The sequence below is a fragment of the Propithecus coquereli genome, unplaced genomic scaffold (genome assembly GCF_000956105.1).
Source record: "Propithecus coquereli isolate 6110/MARCELLA unplaced genomic scaffold, Pcoq_1.0 Scaffold118, whole genome shotgun sequence".
Lineage (NCBI taxonomy): Eukaryota > Metazoa > Chordata > Mammalia > Primates > Indriidae > Propithecus > Propithecus coquereli.
In genome coordinates this window covers 5,730,621-5,746,204 of record NW_012135858.1, presented here as the reverse complement: position 1 = coordinate 5,746,204, position 15,584 = coordinate 5,730,621, and the positions used below count along the sequence as shown (strand labels likewise).

The 15,584-nt window shown below is 34.7% G+C and overlaps 1 protein-coding gene across 1 annotated transcript in view; it reads right to left on the bottom strand.

Moving 5' to 3' along the window:
* Nucleotides 1–6,936: 6,936 nt before the first annotated feature.
* Nucleotides 6,937–15,584, bottom strand: part of ORC4 (origin recognition complex, subunit 4) — a 92,247-nt gene continuing 83,599 nt past the window's right edge. Inside the window, exons 10-14 of the mRNA XM_012659424.1 lie at nt 14,087–14,173; nt 10,655–10,763; nt 9,754–9,849; nt 9,601–9,668; nt 6,937–7,388 (exon numbers count right to left, since the gene is read on the bottom strand). Of these exons, the coding sequence (XP_012514878.1) occupies nt 7,200–7,388; nt 9,601–9,668; nt 9,754–9,849; nt 10,655–10,763; nt 14,087–14,173 (549 nt within the window). The 3' untranslated portion in view covers nt 6,937–7,199. The remainder of the gene's footprint in view (nt 7,389–9,600; nt 9,669–9,753; nt 9,850–10,654; nt 10,764–14,086; nt 14,174–15,584) is intronic.

The window sequence follows — 15,584 nt, the reverse complement described above, 5'->3', positions numbered from 1 at the left end:
TTTTGAAATGAAAAGATGGTATCATTTTCCCCTTCTTCCCATGTTTTAAAGCTCCATCTTATATCTAGTTCCCAAAATATTGCATACTTACATAAGTATTTTTTTTAGGTGTGCTGTGTTTGGGGAATATTTGAAAACTTAAAGCATGATTTAAATTTTTTTAAGTGAGCTGTGACACTGGAAAGCTCTTCATTTTATCTTTTAAAATAGATTTTTTTTCCTATTTACATATGTAAATTTGTAGTGTATTTCTTTTCACCTAACTGTGTGGGACATTCTTTATCACTGTTTAGGATCACCTCAGGAAGTGTCATTACCCAGAATTCCTCACTCTCTGCTTGGAGACTTGTAACTTTATCACTATACTTCTGCTTGGTGCCATCTTGGCAGAGTAATATTTGATGTCTGTGAATATAAGGAATTATCCTAGGATAGAGATATTAAACTTTAAGCACAGATTTCAGATGTTACTGCTTTGAAACAAATCAGGGATAACAAATTAAACTTATAACTTAAAATATGCAATGACATTTAGAGGTAACCAATGTTGATGTACATAACATAGCCTAACCTCCTCCCCCAAATTTCTTTCACAACTAACTCTGATAGTAAATTAGGATAGTTCATGCTTTATCCTTGCTAAGAATATGGAACTGATGGTAGGTAGGTGCCAAAGTGCTTTTCAAAACAATAGAATTATAATTGGATTCTTCCTCAAATTTATACAGGCCAAAGTAAAACATAAATTTCCTGAATTTCCAGATTACTAACCAACAATCAGCCAGTATTATGCTGTGTACTTTTGTCAGGTCATTTTTAAAATCCATACATTAATTTTATAAAAGAATTTTTTACATGTCACTATCAGGAGCTCACTGTGAATGTGTTATTTGACCACACAGTACACTACACTTATAATATGCACCTAATCTCTGGGAATAATTATGTTATTTATAAATAATACATAGGTCAACAGACTCTAAGCAGGGAGGGAAAGAAGAGTAATAGCATTCTTGTCTGTGTGCCACACACCATAAAGAACCGTTCGTGGTCTTGGTCACTTATGTACCCAAGGTTTCATTGTATTCCTAAGAATTCCCATTTCAATGTTGAGTTCACCTCTTTATTTGAGAAAGTACTTGGACTCTCAGTTTCTTGATTCGGTTTTGCTTCCATTTTGAAACTAATCAAGAAGGGAAAATACTGAGAATGTGCATACAAGAAAATCGCTGATCTCCTGAAGATGAATTTCTACCTGTTGTAAACATTTAACTCTTTTTTTAAAAGTTAAAAAAAATCAAAAGAAAAATAAACAAGGAATATCGTGATGAATGTTTGGCTTATGTGAGCACTAGAGATAAATTTTATAAAACCAATTATTCACAATATAAAGTGCTTTCTTTACAAGTTAGGAAAAATTTCTAGAAATGCTGGGTATTGTACTTAACTATAGCTAACCAATTTTAAAACCTGTATCCTTTTGAAAACCATATTAATAGAAGAAACTTTTTATAGGCAGTAAAATAAGAATGTTCCAGTGACTGACTACCTGTCCTGATACCTAGTCTTGTTAAAAGTCTTTTGCAGGGTATTTAGTGTTTGGTTTACAGTCAGTGCGGAGTGGGCAAGTTAACAAAAAGTTTGAGTTGGGATACTGGCAAAAAGAAAGATCAAAGAATGAGAAAAATGGTGATTTGTTTTGGGGCAAACTGAGACCCCCAATAACTTTTTCCTCATGTGTATGGTGCTCCTCATGATTCATCTTGTATTTTGCCTTTCTGATGCCCATCACAACTGCTGCTCTAACTTATACTCTTCACCTTGCCCAGATCTCCTTGTAAGGAATGCTTTACGATCAACTGCCATAGGACTCCTGGATTGACCAGTGATTGGCTTTATTCAAAATCTATTCCCTGCACAGCTCTTTTATGTATTTTAGATGCTAGGCAGTTTTTTTAGCATGTGATGTGTGACTCTTGTTTGAATGTTTATTACAGGTACCTTGTGAATTCCAGAACAGAGACTGTGCCTCACAATTATTGGTCCCATGAACTTGCACTGTCTTTCATGGTGATATTTTGAAACTACAATCCGGAAAAAAAAAACAACAAAACACTTTTGAATCTCTTCTGCCCTATTTCTTCACCCCTAAGTAACAGCTACAAGTAAAATGCAGGTGATAGGGAAAAAACCCTGGCCAAATGATAGTTTACTGGAATAAACTGGTTAGCTTTTTTTTAATGCGTCATCATAGATATTTTCCAGTTTTCTCTTTTTTTACTTTTTTTGAAAAATTACTTTTAGGAACATTTGGTATGATGTGCATAAAATTAACAACTGATTTATGGGCAAAATGATACAAGTAGCATCTTGACTGAACATCATTTACCTCAGATATTCAACCAGCAGTACATTTTTTATGCAGTCTCAACCATATCCTATTTGTTACCTCTCAAAGTATTGGTAAGCAATTATTTTAGCTTTACTCTGTATTTCTTGTCAGTGTTTTGGGCACAGGTTGTTGTACTACTGTCAAATCATACTTGCTATTTTTTGGTGCAAGTATTTAACAGAAAGCTAAAAAAAAAATCCCCATAAAACCCCACCTTGGATAAGTGATTGTTAAATATTGTATAAATAAAATGTATGCTATCCCCATTCCATCCCCAAGTTAAATAAAAAAATGAATATGGTATTATTTGCATATGCAGTTTTTCTTTAGCTATACGTTCTTCTTAAAGAGGGGAATAGTAGCTTTGTAATTTATAGTGAGGCTTACACCTTGAGATTTGGAAGAATGGGGATAGTGCTGAAAGGAGATCTGTCCATTATGGCATTTCCCTCCTCTGTTGTCTAAGCAGACTATATTACCACCCAAGCACGTATGTTGTTACTGCCAATATCTGGCTTGTTGGCACTGTGAGACACTACACACCAATGGATTCTCAGATTTTTTAGGGTAAAGGCGAAGAAAGGGGCAGCACTTGGCTTATGGAGGTTTGAAAGAACCTGCATTGCTTTCTAAACCAAATGAAAATGCAGACTATGATGGAATCTCTATAGAAGACTGAATTGTTTTCCACAGTGTGTTTCACAAAGCACCGATTCTTTAGAAAGTTACCAGATACTATGTTTTCAACATACATAGCATTATGGTAAAGCTTAGGCCAAACAGGTTTTAATTCCCCAGAGCCATTCACATGCATGTGAATCAGAGAGGTCTTTTTTAACAAGATTTCTGTTTCTGGTGGACCACTTGGAGAGAACACAGGAGTAGAAACTGCACTGAAGTAATACTCCTCCTTCACTGGCTTTTCAATCTGATAAACTAGGGGAGTTCGTGAGTTTCTGTTTTTGCTATTTTTCCTCCTCTAGTAAATGAAGAAAATATCTTTAAGCCATGCTTGTTAGTTTATGTTATTCTTGAACCTTTTTTTTCCTAGGGATTTTCAGATTAGGTTTTTGTATTTTATTGATAAAGCAATTTAAGAGATGAAGTTAGTTCAGAAACTCTGCAAATACATTTTAGCTTTTTTGTATTGGGGAATATGGAAAGGCAAACATCAACACCCCTCCTCCCAACAACAATGCCTTGGGATTGTAGGTATATACTTCACTTGTAGGACTTGCTTACCTATTTTTCCAATTTGCTTTACAACTATTTCCTATTTACCTCAAGCACTGGAAAGAAAAACCTACCTTGCTACTTAGTTTTAAAATCTGTACACCTGGTTGTTAATAGACCTTCCACAGCTCTTAAGGGAGGCAGAAGGCGGCTCTCAGCTTTTAAGTAGCATCTTAAACTAATATTAGGTTATCAAGTATGAAATGTCCGATTTCCTTAAGTACTAAGTTTGACAGCTGATCTGACATTTCACTTTGACACTTTTATGTTTATTGTGAAGGCAAATCTTGAGTCTTTCAAATGCACATTTTGACTTGTGTTTACCTTTCAAATTTTTTTTAAGAGCAATTTTTGTGAAATCAAGGATAAGTCAAAAATTCGTGTTATTTTTGAACATGAGTTCCCTTGTGGAACTAGTGCAGCGCAGACAGCTCAAAATATCTGCGGCTAATGAACACACAGTAGGTCGATGTTCTGAGAAGTCTCATTCTGGTGATTTTAATCTTGAAAATGAGCCACATGGGCGACCTGAGACCAAGGTGGATGATGATGAGTTGAAAACTATAGTGGAAACAAATCCATCTCAACGTAATTGTGAATTAGCAAGGTTTGACGTTTCCAATAATATTGGACGATTTGAAACAAATCAGTAAGGTAAAGAAGCTGGATAGGTGGGTTCCACATGAATTAAATCAGCGTCAGAAGAGAAATCATCTTGAAGTTTGCCTTTCTTTGCTGTCAAGACATAAAGGCAAACCATTTCTACACTGTATTGTTACGTGTGATGAAAAATGGATTCTATTTGACAATCACCAAGTGTTCAGCACAACAGCTGGATAAAGATGAAGTGCCAAAACACAGTCCAAAACCAAATATCCATTCAAGAAAGCTAACAGTGTCTGTCTAGTGGTGCAGTGCTGGTATTATCTACGATAGTTTCATGAAACCAGCTCAGTGGATTACAGCGGATGTCTACTGCAACCAATTGGATGAAATAACAAGGATGCTTGCGATTAAGCAGCCGAGATTGGTCAATGGAGACAGGCCAATCCTCTTGCAAGACAAAGCTCAAACATATGTCACACAAACAATGCTGCTCAACTACAGAGGCTGGACTTAGAAACTGTCTGTCATCCATCATATTCACCAGACCTTGCACCAACAGACTACCCCTTCTTCCAGGCTTTTAACTGCTTCTTGCAGGAAAAAATTTTCAATTCTCAACAAGCTGTGGAAAACGCCTTTCACGATTTTACTGCCATTCGCTGTCCAGGCTTCTTTGCTGCTGGCATAACAGGAAACAAGCTACTGTTAAGATGGCAAAACTGTGTCCATAGTTTAGGTGCATACTTTAATTGTACTGCTTCTTGTTTGAGATATAATAAACTACACTTTTGATTCAAAATCAGACATTTCATATTTAATGACCTAATACAAACTTGCAATACTCAAGTCATTTCATGAGGCTGTTATCCTTTAATGCAGATTAATACTTTCCTATAATAGTTTAGAAATTTTTTTAAATGGACAGTTATAGCTCAAGTGTAAAATCCTTGCTTCTAGTAATAATAGTGATGCTACTATTTTAAGAATTTTGGTAAAATATCCCCTAAAAAGGGGCAGACTACAGTCACAGAACCAGTATGCAAGCCTTAGCCTTAATGAGACTGCTGAAAAGTAAATGACAGTGATCTGAAGACTTATAAGGCTTAACTTTTCTGGGGTGTGTGGGGGAGGCTCTGTACGCAAAAGAGTAAGCTGCGACTACTGAAGAGCTACTTTTATGCACAGAAATCTTATATCCCACTCTATAGCCAAGATTTCTCAAAAGCTAGATAAATTGTTCCTTAGAGCTGCAGTCCCCAACCCCTAGGCTGTGGACCGATACTAGTTCATGACCATGGACCAGGCCACAGAGCTCTGCCACCCAGCAGGAAGTGAGGGCAGGTGAGTGAAGGAGTGAAGCTTCATCTGTATTTATAGCCGCTCCCCATCACACACATCACTGCTTGAGCTCCGCCTCCCCCCAGACTCCTGGAGGAAAATTATTTTCCATGAAATCATGAAACAGGTTCCTGGTGCCAAAAAGGTTGCGGACCACTGCCTTACAGCATACTTTAAAAAATACTTGTTAAGGAAGCCATTGTTCAACTTCAGGTCTTAAATAGCACTGGCTTGGGTGTCAATCAAACTTGAGTTGAATTCCAGTGTCTGTCAGTCATTCCCAATCTGTGTGATACAGGACACTGCTGCTACTGTGTTAGTTTCCTGATCTACAAATAACAGTACCTAAATATCAGGGCCTCTCACAGTTAAATGGATTGATTATAAGCTGCACAAGGACAGGGATTCTGTCTTTTGTAAACCTCCTGTGCACGGGTGATCAAATATTCTTGAACAAATGAAGACAAGTCATTGAGTACTTATTAAATTTCATTTTAAACATATACCTGTGTTAGTTCAAGGATCTCTGAATTTATAAGGCAATGATTTGACTCACATTTTCACATTCCTCAGAGATTTACTTTTTGATACAGATTCAGCTAACACTGCCGTACACTACCCATTATCTGTGGGAGCTGGTTTCCAGAAATCTACGGTATAGTCATACGTCACTTAACGATGGTGATATGTTCTGAGAAATGTGTTGTTAGGTGATTTCCTCACATTGTGTGAATATCATAGAGCGTATTTAAACCCAGATGGTATAGCCTATTGCTCCTACATACAAACCTGTACAATATGTTACTGTATCGAATACTGTAGGCAACTGCAACATAATGGTAAATGTATTTATGTATCTAAACACAGAAAAGGCATAGTATTTTAATCCTATAGGACCACACTCGTATATGTGATCTGTCATTGATCAAAATGTCATTAGGCAGGGAATGACTGTACTTATTAAAAAGGCAAATTCTGATCCTTTTTACCTAAGGTAGTCTGAAAAATACATATTTTAAAACAATCATACAAGGGATTCTGATGTTCTACATTTTGAGAAGTCTAGAAGAAAACTCTTCAAACTCCTTGGCCTTTTTCTTCCATGTGGACCATTCTCTGGCTAAGCTGGTTAGTCTCCTGAACTAGAAGACCTGGGTCTGGGTAAAATTTGCATGTGTATAGGAAAAAAAATGCAGCACCCCCACTTGACCAAAAGATTACTTATTACACCTCAATTCTTAGCACTGTTTTTTTACTGCTGCTTTAGTTTAAGGTTTTTAAAAACATCTAGCTGCTAGGTTGAAATGAACTCTTCAAATGGACCATATATAAACACTTTACAAGTGTTAAATAAGCATATGGCCCAATCCCTAAAACAGTCACATTTTATTCTTTTGAACTGCTACTTACAATGTAATCTAAATCAATCTACTGAAATTCTAAATTGTGTAACTGTTCACGTTTCAAAGGCAAGACATAGCCCAGATAGCACACATGCAAAGTCTCCCATAAATGCAAAAATGTTTATAAATATAAAAAAATGTAATAATACATCTTGTTAAAAGACAATAACTTTTAGTTCTCTAGAGAAGTATGCCTGAAATGCCAAAACTGAAGTCACTGATTGTACTCATAGCCAGCTTAGCGAGGACGCTGCCCACTGCCTGACGTCTGTGGGGCAGTTGGGGTATTTCTGCAGGGCGTTCATGATCTGAGTATTGTCCAAAAGGAGTTTCATCAGCTGGTACTCTCTCTGTGAATTTCCTGACGTTCTTTCCATGGGCTTTATTAATTCTAATTGTTGTAAGTGTTCAAAAGCCTGAAAGATGAAAGAAATAATTTAGGTTTGAATAGGGGAGGAAAGTGATAAAGTTAACTCACAGAACAGCTATGGTTTTGGTCAGTTGTGAAACAGAGGGCTGGAAACAATATGTAACAGAAACCAACATGGTTGAAAAATTCTTATCAACCTCATAAAAACTTCATATTACCAAGTAAAACAGTGTCAATGCACAGTTATCTGTCCATGCACTGTTGAATGGAAACAGGACAAACATTAATTCACTCTGTACAACATTGTTTTCTTTCTAACCTCATTCTAAAATCATAGTTTTAACATAAGGCTTCCATTTCTCTACAAAAACCTAAGAATCAGGTAAGACTTTTTGAATGATTACCTAGGTTACTCAAATTTGCATTTACATTTTTGTCTCTACCTCTGTAAGACTTTGCTGTGTAAAAGTTTTCACACAACTGTAACAAACAGGCAGGCAGAAAAAGATGCCTGAGCAAAGTAGGCCTATTCAGCTGATCCTTTCAGTAAATGATTGAGCGAGGGTGGTAAGGGCATGGAGGAGCGGGGACAGGCTCCTACTCCTCTGAGACTGGCTGATACTGTCACAACCTATCAACAAGCTCCCTTCTTCCATCTTCCCCATAATAGGACTCTTTACTGTCTGCTTCCTCTTATCCCTAATATTCACGTATTATGTCTTTCCTAATTTTGATTATTGTTTTAGGTATGTTATTAGGATATGAAAAAAACAGAAACCATTAAATCGTGACACACTAACAATGAACTAGTGATACACTCAAACAGATACCTGAGGATTCTATTCTTACTGTTCATTGTGAAAAACATCATTGGAATATATTCTCTATGCATCATAAAAATTCTGTGAAAAGAGAGATAGCTCAGATACCATTCAATTCTGAAAATGAGAAAATACTGGAGGCTGCAAGTGTTGGGGCTGAATGAAATTGAGGAAACTTGAAATATTTCTAGGTGGCAAAATATTTCCTTATTGAAAATGTGTAAATGAACAGCTACGAATTATTCATAAGAATTTAAATGCTTAGGTAACCTTTCCATTTTCACAACTCCTACAAACTATGACTATCAGACAGACATGACATTAGGGGGAAAAAACAAAAACCTCCAATATGCTAAATACTTTTTCTGTTTCTTTGAAGAAACAACAATGCTCTGTACTCCCATTTTTTTTGTTTCTACAAGAAATAAAATTCAGACTGCTAAGGCCTGTAAGGGATGCCAAAGGACTTAGGGGTCCACTGCTTTAAAAAAAAAGTTTCTTCCCATAAAATCCTCAAGAACTGCACTGTCCACACGAGGCTACTGAGCACTTGAAATGTGGGACTCAATCTTTAATTTTATTGAATTTTAATTAAATTTAAATTTAAAAACTAATACTGGGTCCACTTAGAGAATTTCAAGTACATTTCGAACAATTTTAAAATGTAAAAGCTACTTTTTCAGCTATATATTTTATGGAACCTAAAGAACCAGTATTTCCAATGTATATTTAGTGAATTGAGATGTGCTGTAAATGCAAATATATAAAAAATTTCAAAGACTTAATGCAAAAGAAGGTAAATATTTCATTAATAATTTCCAATATTGATTGTAGATTTTGAAATATTTTTTATATACTGAGTTAAATATATTATCAAAGTTAATTTCACCTTTTCTTTTTTACTTTCTTATGGCTACTAGAAAATCTAAAACTACAATACATGGCTTAAATTATCTTTTTAGTGGACAACGGTACCCTAAAATAAAGTCCTCAAGTTTTAAAATGCATACCTCACCTACCCCCAAACTTTCTCTATATGCCCTCATGGGCCAATGACATTTTGTCCTGTAAGTTTCTTAATGCATTAACCTACACTTTTGTCTCTTTTTACTACTAAGCTTTTAAAACCAATCCTGTGTTGGAAAGTATATGGATGGGTTTGACAGACTGTGGTATTAAGTTCTTTTCAGGATGCAAGTGCTATGAACAGACAGCAGAGGGCAGTAGACCTCTGCAAACTATAAAAACATTATTGGCTGCTTCCTCAGAATTATTAAAATATTTCATTTTTAGATAATTTTTGTCTGTTTTAAAAAATCCCTATGACAAATACCTGATGTTTAAAAAATTAATGAAAGTACAACTTTGGTATATAATCAAATTGGATGTAAAAAATATACTTAATCTGCAGAAAAATAAAAGCAAACTAAATCTTACCTTCATGACAACAGGTTTCTCAAAATTATAAACAGAATGGGCTTTTCTTTGAACAAACTTCTGAAACTCTGGATAGAAAGCAATGACAACATTAGTATGCTCAAATAAGCAGCAGGGGAGAGTCAGAAAGAAATTACCAAAGCCTCATCTTACCATTATAGACCATTTGAAAATTAAATGGCTCCTCTTCATAGATGTCATTTAAATGTTTCATTGCTATTATAAGACAGATTTCCAAGACTGACAGACCTATAGTAAAAGGGAAAAAAACAATGAGTTTTATTTTAATGGCATATAAGGTTGAAATAAATACTGTCCAAAGAAAAAAAATACTGAAAGATCATGGTTTGAGGGGAAGGATGTCAAGCAGTTTCTTTCTGACTCACCATATGGCCCACAGTAAACAATAACCAGAAACTGCAATTATTATGTGACTTTAAATTACATAGGGCCCTTGGGTGGGATTTATTCGGAAAATCCCTAAATCCCTGGAAATTATATCCAAAATGGCTTGTGCATTTTTTCCCTGGAGTAAGATTCCTCAGATTCTCAAAAGGGATAGTGAACCGAAAATGGCTAAAAGCTACTAAACTACAAAATCTCACTGGCCTGTGAGGGCATATAGAGAAAGTTTGGGGGGCGAGGTGAGGCATGGGTTTTAAAACTTGAGGACTTCATTTTAGGGTATCGTTGTCCACTAGAAAGATAATTTAAGCCATGTAATATAGTTTTATATTTTCTAATGAATGCTTTTCAGTATCACCTGGTGCCATGAGAACATCGGCAATACAGTATTACTTGGTTTTCCAATGTGGCAAGGCAGGAAAAGCATCAAGTTTCTTTCATTTTAAATGGTAGTGATAACACCTTTTAAAGGAGTGAGTTAAAGGCTGTACTGATAATAAAGTATTCTGTACATACAGCACTATGCCTGTATATAAATAAAGCACTATGCCCAATGTTAATTATAATTTTAAAAAACATCCCATTAACTAAATTCACACTTTTAAAAATCACAATTAAACAAAAAAAACTAATAAAGCAAGTTTCTCACCATGTACGATATTTGCTTTAGAGTCCATGCTACACAGCTGGTTTGCCTCCATGAGATCTGCGGCACTCATAAATGGGCGTGATGCTGTCACTCGATTTAAAGCAAGCATCTGGGGAAATGCGATTCAGAAAAACAGTGACACATGCATTTGAGCATTTTGGAGATACTACTTCTTATAAAACTTCAAAACTTCTTAATTCGTATAGTCTAATCTTAGGAGAGAGTACTAATGCTTGGGAAAGGTATTCTCAAATTTACCTCTATTAAAATATAGAATGTTTCAATTCATATGCCACATAATTCTATACATGTAAAGCATAAAAAATGTTCTTGCTGCTCTCCCTTTCCCTTCTCATTTGCCTATCTTGTTTACTTATTCCTCAAAAGAAGACCATTTAAGAAAGTAATAGGGCAAGGAGGAGAAAGCTAAAAATAATACTAATCAAAACCCAGATATAAGCCAAAAAGGCCGATCTATGCCTTTTGTAAACATTTTTACCACCCCATCAACCAGCTAAGGTTAGTGTATGGCAGAAGTTAGCTATTTTATTTTATATTCAATTATACCACAAAAAAAAAAAACAAAACCCACAACAAATTTATACCCAGAAACAACTATCTTTGAAAACACAGTCCATTTTTAATGTACTTTTCATTTAATTTTCTCAAAACTGATATGGCTCCTGGACCAGGGTTGCCACTCAAATATCTGAAGATTCCTTTTTTTTCTTGATATGTATTTTTCATAAAAGTTAAATTTTGTCATTTAGGGTTAGCAGATAAAAGTGTACAACATCTGATTAAATTTCAATTTCATGTAAACAATAAATAATTTCTTGGTGGTATAAGTATGTACCATGTAATTATTTGGGACATACTTATCCTAGAAACTCTTTTCTCCACCACCTTAACCAGGGCACAGGTGCCTTAGTTGAACAGAAGATTTTGGCAATCCTTGTCTTTCATTCTTCTACTGGCTGGGACTCAGGTCTCCAGTACTCCTTCCCTTTCTCCTTTTCTTTTTCCTTTTATTATGAAATATTTTTTAACAAACAAAAAGGTAACAGAGAATAATAAATTGAATATCCATGACCACTTTCCCAGCTTGAGAAATAAAATTTTCAGAGTTGAAGCTCCTGTCTCCTCTCCTGATTGAGCTCTACTCTTTCCCAAATCAAACAACCATGCATGTCTTTATACTTACTACACTTCACACTTCTACTATATATGTGTGCACTCCTCGCTAAAACAGACTAATTTTAAAGTTTTATATAAATACTATATTGTACTTTCACAACTCTCTTCAATGAACATCTATTAGATTTTATCCATTTTGAGGTGTCAATTCTAAGTTTATTCATTTTTTTCTGTTGTATTTCTTTGTATATACCCAAAATTATTCATTTCCTATTGATGGACATCTGTCATTTCTCTCTTTTTTTTTTGCAATCATAAACAAATCCACAATAAACAATCTTGTACATGGCCTTCTGATGCATCTGAGTTTCTCCCGTTACCCAATCTACCAAATTGCTCTCCAAAGCACTATACATATTTATGCTGCCAGCAGCAATAAATTTTAATAGTCACAGAACTATACCATCAGACTCATAACATTTGACACCCACCAGACTGGCAAAAAAAAAAAAATTTCATTGAAGCATTTACCCACATTTACCTGGTTACCAGAGAGGCTGTAAATCTCTAATATACAAAGTAATACAAAGATAATCAAAATAAAGGGATGAGGTAAGAATATGAGCAAGCAATCCACCAAAATAGAATCTCACTGATAAAAACCAAACCATTATATAACTAATGATCGTGAATTAAAAATGTAACAGAAAACTGGCACAATAATGGTTGTTCATGTTAACAACATTGAGGCAGAGATATTTTCTCAGAATAATGGGATGGATATATAAATGTATTCCTACTCCAAAAATTCTTACTCTCCAAATTCCTTCATGATAAAGACAGCTGTTGCTGAAAATGGCAGTGAACTTTTGGAGGACGGGAGAGGGAAAGTATATAGGACTAAAAGACTTAACTTTCCTCAGCAAAAACAGGAATGGGAAAAGAGAATCTGGAAATAAAAATGACAAAACCACACAGTAAAGTAGGACACAAGCTTGAAGCCAGAGAGCCTTGGATTGAGTCCTGACTTTGCCATCTACTAGTTGTATTACTCTGGGAAAGTTATTTAACCTGAAAGAACCTCAATTTCTTCAAAGGCAAAAATAAAAACACCCAGGGATAAAAAATAAGATTATTGTAAAGGTTAGATATAATGTAGGTAAAGTAACTACAGTCCGTGGCTCATGTGCTGGTCAATAGATAGTAGCTGCTATTATTATTATTACCATCATTATTATTCTATTATTATTATTGAAAGTGACAAGAAACTCATGACACCAAAACTATTTTCTCTTTGAAAGGTATTTGCCATAAATAATTTTCTGGAAATATTAGTCTAATACCAAATACTCTTAGTGAAAGAAGTTCTTTAATTTTCAGAACAATTAAATATCTTCTGATTGATACTGTTTAAGCTTAAGATACTATACATTGGGTGAAAGACCATGACCAGGTGGGATTTATTCCAGGTTTGCAAGGCTGGTTCAACCATCAAAAAACAATGTGATCCAATGTATCAACAGGCTAAAGAGAAATTATATGATCATATCAACTGATCCAGAATAAGCATTTGATAAAATCCAATACCCATGCATAATAAACTCTCAAGCAAGTTAGAAATACAAGGAGATTATCTCAATTTGATAATGAGCATGTATTAAAAACCTACAGCTATCATCATACTTAATGGTAAAAGACTGTATTGCTTTCCTCTGAATATTGGGAACAAAAAAGGATGTCCAATCTCATTTCTCTAATTCAACACAATCCTAGAAATTCTAGCCATTGGAATAAGGCAAGAAAAAGAAATAAATGGTATACAGATTGGAAATTAAAAAATGAAACTGTCTCTATTTTTGAAAAATGTAATTGTCTAAACAGGAAATCCCAAAGAATCTATAAAAAATACTCTCCTAGAATAGGTGAGTTTAGAATGAGTTCAGTAAAATAATATAAGGTCAACATACAAAAGTCAATCACATTCTGATACTCTAACAATGAGCACACTAAAACCAAAATTAAAAAATACTATTTACAATTGCTCAAAGAAAATGAAATACTTAGGTATATACTTTAAACAATTACAGGATCTGGGTAGTAAAAATTATAAAATGCTGATAAAAGTATCAAACGAACTACATAAAGGGAGATATGTACCATATTCAGAGATTGGAACACTCAATGTAGTAAACATATCAATTCTCCCAAAATTTATCTATCGGTTTAATTAATTACCATCAATGCTTAATTATCTGGTAAAAGAAAAAGAATGAGAAAAGCAAAACTAATACAAACCAACAGCATGTGTAATGACCGCAGGTTTTTGCTGACATTGAAATGCTTCTGTAGTACTTCTCGCACATTTCTATCTTCTGAGAGATACTAAAGAAAAAAAAAATCAAAACAAAATTGAGGAACAATGCAGTTTAAAATCTAAATATAATCTATACCTTAGTGGGTGGTGTACCTACCTTATTAACTCTACCTAATATTAATTTTTTGTTAAATAGATGTTGGTCTTACTTATAGAACACTAAAATCAAAATCAAATTTCTAGTCTCCTAATTTTGTTCTTAACCCTTTACATTAATTCAATAAATACAATGATGAAACATAATCCTTGCTACCCCAAAATTTCTACTCAAATAAGGGAAACTATAAAGTCACAATAGTGGGATGAAGAAAATGCAGCAAAAAACAAGAGAACAAGTTACTGTACCTGGGAGAACAAGGTAAAGTATTACAAAGAACGCTTAACATGTAGGGGTAAACAGGCTAAGAGAAAGGCATTACAATTAAGGGGAACAGCATAAGGAATGTAGGAAGATCATGGCATATTGACAGAAAATGAGTAGTCACATAACCTAAGTTTCAGTTTTTGGTAAAGGGACTGTATGGAAAGATAAAGGCAGGAAAAACTAATTGAAGACAACTGTAATTGTCCACACAAGCGGCAAGCAGGGTCTGAATTATCAGAGTGGTGTGAAGACAAAATAGAATTTCAACATTTATAAAAGATAGAGAATTAACTGTTGGGGAGGGGAACAGAGAAGATAGGGTTTAAAGGGAGAAGGAAAAAAAAAATCAAAGATGATCCATAGGGCACAGACCAGCCCATGAAGAGTGAGATGTAGCCAAGAAATGAACCTTGGATTATCAGTATTTAAGTAGCAGGTATAAAAAAGAGGAGCTAAGTAAGAAAGATACTAAAGACTGGAAGAGTCTCCAAGAGAGAGCAGTGATCTAGAAAATAAGGGTAGAAAATTTCAAGAGGGAAGTGGTATTTAACAATGTAAATGATTCTGAAAAATGAAGATACATTTTGAGAAGAAGCTCATGGCTTTTAGAAATTCAGAGATCACTTGGGCCCTTTGAGAAAGCAGTGAGCCTATCTTAAAAGAGCCAAGTAACTTCAACGAATTAGGATTGAACAGAAGGTGAGGAATATTTGGCATGGAGGGAAAGAATAGATAAAAGGAGAGTAAGTCCAGAGGTGGCAGAGCCAAAAGGGCTTCAGGAAGATTAACATAATTTTTCAAATATCACCTACATGAAATAAAGATCCTCTTTCCTAATTTAAAAAAAAAAAACCCAGAAAATTAAACATTTCTATATTTTCCAGAGCCATAACTACATGTCTTCACTTTTTCCACTGTTAAGGAGACTCACATTCAGAAGTTGTAGTCTATTGGACTAAAATTTCATGCTGTCAGTAAATATATCATCCCAGTTATACTTCCTGCTCCCTTAATATTGTTTTTAGTATTCTTTTGGTATTTTATAGGGCTTCCAG